Source organism: Pneumocystis jirovecii (assembly GCF_001477535.1).
Source record: "Pneumocystis jirovecii RU7 chromosome Unknown supercont1.3, whole genome shotgun sequence".
NCBI classification, from domain to species: domain Eukaryota; kingdom Fungi; phylum Ascomycota; class Pneumocystomycetes; order Pneumocystales; family Pneumocystaceae; genus Pneumocystis; species Pneumocystis jirovecii.
In genome coordinates this window covers 611,851-621,393 of record NW_017264777.1, presented here as the reverse complement: position 1 = coordinate 621,393, position 9,543 = coordinate 611,851, and the positions used below count along the sequence as shown (strand labels likewise).

At 35.4% G+C, this 9,543-nt stretch overlaps 3 protein-coding genes across 3 annotated transcripts; all 3 read right to left on the bottom strand.

Moving 5' to 3' along the window:
* Nucleotides 1-108: 108 nt before the first annotated feature.
* T551_00914 (uncharacterized protein) lies at nucleotides 109-2,310 on the bottom strand (the record flags this gene model as incomplete). Its single annotated transcript, XM_018373178.1, has 1 exon — nucleotides 109-2,310. A coding segment is annotated over one exon (2,202 nt), but the record flags the coding sequence as incomplete, so codon positions are not given.
* Nucleotides 2,311-2,826: 516 nt separating this feature from the next.
* Nucleotides 2,827-5,904, bottom strand: T551_00913 (uncharacterized protein; the record flags this gene model as incomplete). The annotated part of the gene is made up of 1 exon (XM_018373177.1): nucleotides 2,827-5,904. The coding sequence occupies one exon, from the start codon at nucleotides 5,902-5,904 to the stop codon at nucleotides 2,827-2,829; it is 3,078 nt and encodes a 1,025-aa protein (XP_018230923.1).
* A 512-nt stretch (nucleotides 5,905-6,416) lies between these two features.
* T551_00912 (uncharacterized protein) lies at nucleotides 6,417-9,443 on the bottom strand (the record flags this gene model as incomplete). Its single annotated transcript, XM_018373176.1, has 1 exon — nucleotides 6,417-9,443. A coding segment is annotated over one exon (3,027 nt), but the record flags the coding sequence as incomplete, so codon positions are not given.
* Nucleotides 9,444-9,543: the final 100 nt, after the last annotated feature.

Here is a 9,543-nt window from a genome sequence, read left to right as displayed (position 1 = left end):
AACACTAACCCTAACCCTAACCCTAACCCTAACCCTAACCCTAACCCTAACCCTAACCCTAACCCTAACCCTAACCCTAACCCTAACCCTAATTGACGTGTTAGTTACATTTTTTAATACTGCACAATATCTTTTTAATGCAGGTTTACATTTGGATTTATCACTTAAATTCCCTTGAAGCTCTACCTTGAGAGCATCTTCCAAGGCTTTTCTTTCATAAAATGGTTCACAATGCTCCTTGATTTTTGTACAAGTATCTCCTTTCGTAAGATCTGGACAATTAGGTGAAAATCTATTGCAATACGGATACCAGGAAGAACAATTTCTTTCCAGTATTGTTATTTTATTTTTATTATTTCCAAGAAATTCAATAATTTTTGAATTCTTTATATTTTCTTCAAATACTTTGCATCTATCTTGTACATCATCTACCATCAGCTTACACGTACTTTCCAGAAAAACACACACAAGAGAAAAATGATTGTTTCCCCTTCTAAGCCATTTATTACACTTTTCTTTCAAATATTTTTCACATTTTTTCTGTTCCTTCAAAGTACCCTTGTGTTCATTTAGTAAAACCTGCTTCAAAATTTCTGTAGTCCCCAAGCGATCACATTGCTGCTTTAGTGTATGACATGGCCACTGAATTTGATTTGAATCATCTCCCAAAGCTTCACATTTTCTTCCTAATTCCTTGCAATCTTTATCTGTTGGAAAATCTCGCTTTTGATCCAATTGTTTACGTAAGAAAACAGTCCTCATTTGATGGTCATGTGTAAGTAACCGTGCTGCCTTTGCTGGTTGTACACACAGAACAAATAATTCATCGTTTGAGAAACTTCCTTTATTTTCTTTTTTCAATTTCTCACATACTTTTACTAATTCTTGTTGAAATTTCTTAAGCCAGGTTTTATTTGAACCACGCAATAATCCACGCATATTTTCTTGAAGCACTTTATGTGCCCGTGCATCAAGCCCTCTCTTATAGCACGCTGCCCTCACATTCATACAAGCTTCTTTGACATCTGGACAGCTTCCTTTAAAATAAAAACAATAAGATTCTAATCTTGCACACTCTTCGTTGCTAAGAAATGTTGGCAACCCTCCCCATCCAATAATTCCATTATTTCCTTTTTTTGGGTCAAAAAGACGATTATTTGTAAGCTTTGGCGTGAGAATATCACATGTTCTTTTGATATCTTTTTCTAGTTCATCACATTTTTTCGTTCCATCATCACTTAGACCACTTTCCTTACATAAACTTTTCAAGGTCTCATGTTCTTGAGGGGTTTTGCATTTTTTTTCAAGAGCTTTTTTGCATTTTTCTTTATTATCATTACCTGCTGCACTTGGGTCCTGAATTAACAACGCCAACAAAGCTGTCGCATCTCTTACTTGTTGTTTTCCAATAAAAACTCCATCCTCTTCTGCCCCCTTATAAAACTCTTTCAGCCCTATATCTTCTGCTAGCGTAGCCTCTGGTTTAGTTGGATCAAAATCGGGTCCTGGTGGTATATAAACAATACTTTGTTCTTGACATTTCTTTTCCAATTCATCACACTTTGATTTGTCTGCTTTGCAATTCTCTTTGTAAAAATAGCATTTCTCAAGTAATGGTAGGCATTTTTCTCGTAATTCATCTTTCTTAAGTGCTTCAACTTTTTTAAGAGTATCACATTTACTTTTTCCTTTTGTTACAAGATTTGCGCATGTTTTTTCCTGTTCAAGACACAACATTGTCAACTCATCACTTTCTTGGCTTATTTTTAAGCAAACATTTTTGATTTTCTTTTCACATCCAGGTTTGTCATTCAAATCTCCGCGAAGCGCCCTCAAAAGGACTTCTTCTGCTACTCCGTCACGTTTCCTCTGGTAACATAGATTCCTTAGTTTGTTGCAATTCTCTGTAAGATCACTAGGACATGCTCTCTCCAAAAATAGGCATTGTCGTTCATTCTCTTTACAATCATCATTTGTCAAGCCTGAGGCATCTTTTTTCACCAATCCTTCCAATTTTGTTTTAAATTCACTGCACTTTTGAGTGACTGCTGTTTTGAGTTCTTTACATTTTTTATTTCGTTTTCCATTATCACAGAAATCTTTTAATTTTTCGTGTACTTTTTCTGGTGTTAGATTTGTTTCACTTAATTCTTTGCAATATTTTTTCAATTTTTCTTCGCATTTTCCCTCATCTTTAGCATCTTCTTTTGCAATTAAAGCCAAAAGATAAATTTCCTCATCATTTGCTCCTGCTCCCTGTGTTTGTACCTGCCGCTTAACCGCCCGCGCCACCGCCCGCGCCAAGCTGTGCCTGACGGGGGTGGGCTGCGCTGTGGTGTATGGTTTGAGTTTGAATTTGAGTTAATGTGTTTTGACTGCAAAAATTGAAGAGATTCGTTTCCATATTAAATTTGAATATTAAATTATCCTTAATTAATTTTAAGGATGTTCAAGTAAATTCAGTGACAAAACTTGTCAAAGAAGCTGTGTGTGCAAAGTATATCTTTAGTGTGTCCATACAATTATTGTGATACATGCTTTACTACACGTATTTAAATTTGTGTGGGGTAAATGCGGGGTAAATGTGGGGTAATAGTAAAATTTGAATAAATAAAAAGTAGAATGTAAAAGGACATAAATGAGAAATAAAGGTTATTTAGATAAAGAATAGTGGTCAATTAAATAAGGAACACGCGATTTCATGTGTAATGCACTTTCAATTGATGCTGAAGAGATGACTCAATCTACCTTACTCTTTCCTCTCCTACCCTGCTTGCTCATCTAGTAAATATACATGCTCATCATTAAATCCTGCTCATTTGCTTTCTAAATCATGAACGAAATAACCATTGCTACTATCACCCCCCTCATCACATTCCACCCGCTCACCCTCAAGCCTTCACTTGGCTTCACGTCTTCTGCATCATCCCCTGTCGTACACTTGGTTGGTTTGCACCGCCTCGTTGATGTGAGTGTTATTTTTGATGTAATCGTAGATGTGATGGTAGACGTGCTTGTGTGTGTCGATGTCTGTGTAACCCATGTGTCTGTTGTCTGTAAGGATTTGCATTCCGTTGCCTTCGGATCGGCAACGGTCGTTGTTGTCGTCGTGGTCGTCGTTGTGCTTTCTGTCACTGTTTCATGCGGCTTCACCTCCAGAGGCTTCAGATTGCGACAAGCCTTATTAATCTTTTTGCATACTTCTTCTAAGTCTTTGCAATCCTCCTTAATTCCGCAATCTGATTCCAATTTATTACATCTTTCTTTCAAGTCTACATATCTTCCAAATACTTCTGCTGCCAAATCAAATGCTTTAGCTTCTAATTCTGTTACGGATACATCCTTAACTCCTCTCCGTAGTATTTTCACATGTTTTGTGGTATCTTGAAGTCCGTTTGAAACGTCATTCTTATCTTCGCTTTTTCTATTATTTTTCGGTGTATTATTTCCGTCTTTCTTAACGAGTGATAAAACAAGGCTGGACTTGTTCATTGCTTTCTTTGCCTCTTCCTTAAGTTCCTCATATGTCTTAACATCTTTTTTTAGATTGTCTGCTGGTTGTTTTAGTTCTGCTGGTAATGTTTTGCATTGTTCTTTTACTTCTTCCACTAATTTCTCACAGAGTTCCTTTTTAGCATCTTTGTTGCTCTTTTTAGGGTTATCCTTGGTGTTAGCTTTGCATAAACTTTTGATAGATTCATTATTTAATTTTCCTAATTGTGTACAATATCCTTTTAATGCTGATTCGCATTTATTTTTGTTTAAATTTCCTCGAAGCTCTACTTTGAGAGCTTCTTCCAAGGCCTTTCTTTCATAAAATGGCTTGCAATGGTCTTTGATCTTTGTACAAAGAGCATCTCCTTTAGTAAGATCTGGACAATTAAGTGAAAATCTATTGCAATACGTATGCCAGGAGGGACAGTTTCTTTCCAGTGTTGTTATGTTATTCGTGTTATTTTTAAGAAAATCAACGATCTCTGCAACCTCTATATTTTTCTTGAATACTTTGCACCTATCTTGTACGTCTTTTACCATCAGCTCACACGTAGCATTTTGGAAGACACATACAAAAGAGAAACGGTCATCGCCTCTTCTAGACCATTTATTACACTTTTCTTTTAGATATTTTACACAACTTTCTTCATCTTTCAAAGTATCCTTGTGTTCATCCAATAAAACCTGCTTTAAAATTTCTGTAGTCCCCAAGCGATTGCATTGCTGCTCCAGTGTATGACATGGCCACGTAATTTCTTTTGAATCCTCTCCTAAATCTTGGCACTTTCTCCCCAATTCCTTGCAATTTTTATCTGTCGGAAAATCTCGCTTTTGATCCAGTTGTTGTCGTAAAAAGATAGTTTTCATTCGAAGATCATGTGTAAGCAACCGGGCTGCTTTTGCTGGCTGTACACACAGAATAAATAATTCATCGTTTGAGAAACTTCCTTTGTTTTCTTTTTTCAGTTTCTCACATACTTTTACTAATTCTTGTTGAAACTTTTCAAGCCAGCTTTTGTTTGAACCATGTAACATTCCTCGCATATTTTCTTGCAGCACTTTATTTGCCCGTGCATCAAGTCCTCTTTTGTAACATGTTGCTCTTATATTTTTACATGCATTTTCTCCATCTGGACATTTTTTTTCAAAATAGAAACAATAGGACTCTAATTTCGCACAATCTTCGTTGCTAAGAAATGTTGGCAACCCTTCCCATCCAACAATTTCATTATTTCCTTTTGTTGGATCAAAAAGACGATTATTAGTGACTTTTGAAGTGAAAATTTTGCAAGTTTTGTTAATATCATTTTGCAATTCTTCACATTTTTTCGTTCCATCATTACTTAAACCATTTTTCTTACATAAACTTTCTAAAGCCTCATGTTCATGAGGATTTTTGCAGCTTTTTTGAAGGGCTTCTTCGCATTTCTCTTTGTCGTCTTTTTTTTTAAGACTAGAATCTTGGATCAACAATGCCAACAAAGCTGTCGCATCTCTTAGATGATTCTTTCCAATAAAAACTCCATCCTCCTCTACCTTCTTATAAAACTCTTCCAGCCCTATATCCTCTGCTATTGTAGCCTCTGGCCTAGTTGGATCAAAATCGGGTCCTGGTGGCATATAAGCAATATTTTGTTCTTGGCATTTTCCTCCCAATTCAATACATTTAATTATATCGTCGTCTCCGCAATTTCCAATGTAAAAATAGCATTGTTCAAGTAATTCAAGACATGTTTCTTTTTTAAAACTTCCAAGTGCTGCTGAAACATCTGTTTTAAGAGTACCGCATTTCTTATCTTTTTCAATTAAAATATTCTTACATGTCTCTTTCTGGTTCAGACACAAGTTTGTTAACTCATCACTTTCCCTCCCCATGACAGGGCAAATCTCTTTAAGTTTTTTTTCACATATGACTGATCCATTAAGATCACTACGAAGTGCTCTTAAAAGAACTTCTTCCGCAACTTTATCACGTTTCTTTTGATAGCACTTATTTCTCAAAGTATTGCAATCATCTTTAAGTTCTTTTGAACATACTCCCTCCAAAAATAGGCATTGTTGTTCATTCTCTTTGCAATCCTTATCCGTTAAATCTGAATTTTTTTTTTTAATTGCTTCTTTAAGTTTTCCTTTGATTGTAGTACATTTTTTCTCAATATTGGCTTTCAGTTCTTTGCATTTTGTATCTGCTTTTCCATCTTCGCAAAAACCTTTAAGTTTTTTGTGTACTTGTTCTATATTTAGTTTTGCTTCAGTCAATTCTTGGCAATATTTTTTTAGTTTTTTTTTGCATTCCTGCTCACTTAGTCCATCTTCCTTTAGAATTAAAGCTAAAACATGTTCCTCATCAATGCTATTCTGTGTCCCTGCTGCCCTCCGCTTAACCGCCCGCGCCACCGCCCGCGCCAAGCCGTGCCAGATGGGGGTGGATTTGCGTTGTGGTGTGTGGCTGAGTTTGAGTTTCCGTTAATGTGTTTTGATTTCATGCGAGATGTTAGAACCATGTCTTCAAATTTAAGTATTAAATTATTTTTAATTAATTTTAAGGGTGTTCAAGTAAACTTAGTGATAAAACTTGTCAGAGAAGCAGTGTGTACCAAATACATTTAAAGGTGCCCGCTTTCTTTAACGTGTAGTTGGCTACTTCGCGATATTTTAAATTTGTGTGGGGTAAATGTGGGGTAAACGCGAGATAAACGTAAAAATTAATCTGTAGTAAATGGATTGTAAAAAAGCAATGTATATAATAAAAAAGATTATTCAGGTAAATAATAGGGACAAATGGCTAGGAGACACGTATTCTTTTGGTTATAATGCACTTTCAATTGATGCTGAAGAGATCATATCTACTCTTTCCTGTCCTATCCTCATTCATCTAGTAAATATACATGCTGCTCTTATATCCCATTCCCATTTTACATCTAAATCATGAATGAAATCGTCATTGCTAATAACACCCCCCTCATCACACTCCATCCACTCATCCTCAACCCTTCACTCGGTTTCACGTCTCCTGCTTCATCTTCCTCTCCTGTCGTACACTTCGTAGGCTTACACCGTCTTGTCGAGGTCAACGTTATTCTTGACGTGACTGTAGATGTGGTTGTGGATGTGCTAGTATGGGTCGACGTCTTTGTGACCCACGTATCTGTTGTCTGTAAAGAGTGGCAGTCTGTTGCCTTTGCGTCTTTAATGGTAGTTGTGGTGGTGGTTGTGGTTGTAGTTGTTATGTTTTTAGTTACTATTTCGTGTGGTCTCACTTTTAGTGGCTCTAATGTTGAACATATTCCCTGTATCTTTTTACATGGATCCTCACAGTCACACTCTTTTTTGAAACCACAATTCTTCAGTGAATGATTACATATTTCTTTCAATTCTAGATAGAGATCAAATGCTCTTGCTACCAAATCAAATGCTGCTAATTCTTTTTCTGTTACATGCACTTTTGCATTTCTTCTTACAAGTTTAAATCCTGTTGTGCCTTTTCCTTCCTTAGGTGTATCAGATGAGTCTTTATTTACTGACTTATTATTATTATTATCAGGTCCTTTCGCTCTCGATAAAATAAGGTTTGCATCTTCCATGGCTTTTTCTGCTTCTTCTTTAATTTTTTTATACTTTTCTTCTTTCTTTTCTAAGACCTCTTTTACTTCTTCAAGCTCGTCCTTCAATTTTGAGCATTTTTCTTTTATACGTTTTATTAGCTTTTCACAGAGTTCTTCTCTAACTTTAATGTCACTCTTGGTGTTTTCTTTGCTTTTGCACAAAGTTTCCAACCCATTCTCTGCCTTTTTCAATTGTGTACAGTATATATTAAGTGTATTGTTACATTCTCCTACGTTTGATAAACTACCTTTCAATTCTTCTACAACTTTATTTTCTAAAGCTTCTTTTTCAAGGAATGATTTGCACTTTTTATTGAGTTTTTTGCATTGCCCATCTTTTCCTCCGTTTTTAAGTTTTTCACAATTTTGCTCGTACTTTTTACAATATGGAGCCCAAAATTCACATATTTTTTCCTCTTTTTTAGCTATTTCACTTATAACGTTCATAGTTTCCATATGTCCTTTCAATATATTACATTTAGATTCAACATTTCTAGTGATCTTTTTGCAAACAAGTTCCAAGTCAGAACAAGCCGAAAAAAATTTATTATTTTCTCTTCTAAACCATTTTTCACATCGTTTCTTAGCTTCTTCTTTGCAGCTATTTTCATCTTTTAAATATCCTTTATTTTCTTTTAGCAACTCCTCTTCTAAGTGCTCTATGCTCTTCAGCCGATTGCAATGCTGTTTTAACGTATAACATGACCATTTAATTTCTCTTGAATCTTTTCCTAAGACCTCACATTTTTTCTCTAATTCTTTACAATCCTTTTCTGTTGGAAAATCTCGTTTTTCGTTCAAATGCTCTTGCAAAGCAACTGCCCTCATTCGCAAATCTGTTGACACTGTAAGAGCCGTTTTTATTGGGTTCATACATAGTACAAATAATTCATCACTTTCTCCTTTCGTCTTTTCACAAACTTTTACCAAGTTTTTTTGAAGGGTTTCAAGCCATGTTCTATTTGAACCTTGCAATTTTCCCCGTAACTTATCTTGTAATGCTTCATTTGCTACTGCTTCAAGCCCTTTTTTATAACATGCTGCTTTTAAGTTATTGCAGGGCTTTTCAAGTGGAGCTTGGCTTTTCAAATAAAAACAATCCGACAACAGTTTCGTACACTCTCTTTCACCAAGAAATGTATGCAACATATGCCAACCAATAATTTCCTTTACATTAGCTGGAGCGAAATATTTCTCAATCCTTTTAGAAACAGTTAAAATACGGGTTGTTAACTCCTTATTTAGTTCTTCGCATTTTTCTTTTGGATTATCAGTGATAGTCTTATTACTACATAAATCTTTTAAAATAATATGCTCTTTAAAGTTTCCACATTTTTTTTTAATAACATCTTCACATTGATCTTTAAAAGTATTTTGAGCATCACTCTTGCTTAATAATGCCAATAAAGCGACTTCATCTTTTATTGATGGCCTTCCAATATGAATTCCCTTTTTCACTGCTTCTACGTACAATTTTTCTAGGTCTATTTCTTCTGCTAACCTAATCTTTAATTTCGTAGGATCAAAGTGTGAACCTGGTGCTGCATAAACGAGATTTTCCTTTTGACATTTGCTTGCAAACTCTTTACACTTTGGCTGATCTGTTTCACAGTTTGACCCATAAAAGTAACATTCTTCAAGAAATAATAAACATTTTTCTTTTAATAAATCTTCCTTTCCAAGCACTAGATCAATTCCTTCTTTGAGAGGTTTGCATTTGTATTCTTTCTTAGATACAAGATCTCCACACGTTTTTTCTTCGTCAAGACATAATTTTATTAGCTCATCACTTTCTTTGTTGAATTCTTGACAAACCCCCTTTAACTTATTTTTGCATGTGTTTTTATCCTTAAGGTTCCCTCTAAGTACTCTTAAAAGAGCTTTTTCTGCTACGTCGTCTCGTTTTTTTTGATAACATTTATTCCTCAGTTCATTACATTTATCTTTAAGTTCTGTTGGACATGCTCCCTCCAAAAACAGGCATTGTCGTTCATTCTTCTTACAATCATTATCTTCTAATGTTGAAGCTCCCTTTTTGACTGCTTTATCAAGTTCTGTTTGAAAACTAGTACACTTTGCTTTAACCTTTGTTTCTGATTCTTTGCATTTTGCTTCTATTGTTTTATCATCTTTGCAGATTCCGTCTAACTTTTCTTCTAGTTTTTTTGGTTCTTTTGTTACATTTTTTAAAACTTCACAATACTCTTTCAACCTTTTTTTACATTTATCATTATTTTCATACTCATTTTCTAAAATCAAAGCCAAAAGATATTCTTCTTCAACACTATTCTGTGCTGCAGCCCGCCGCTTGACCGCCCGCGCCACCGCCCGCGCCAAGCTGTGCCTGACGGGGGTGGGCTGCGCTGTGGTGTGTGGCTGAGTTTGAGTTTCCATTAACGTGTTTCGGTTGCATGTCAGGTGTTAGTGCCATGTCTTCAAATTT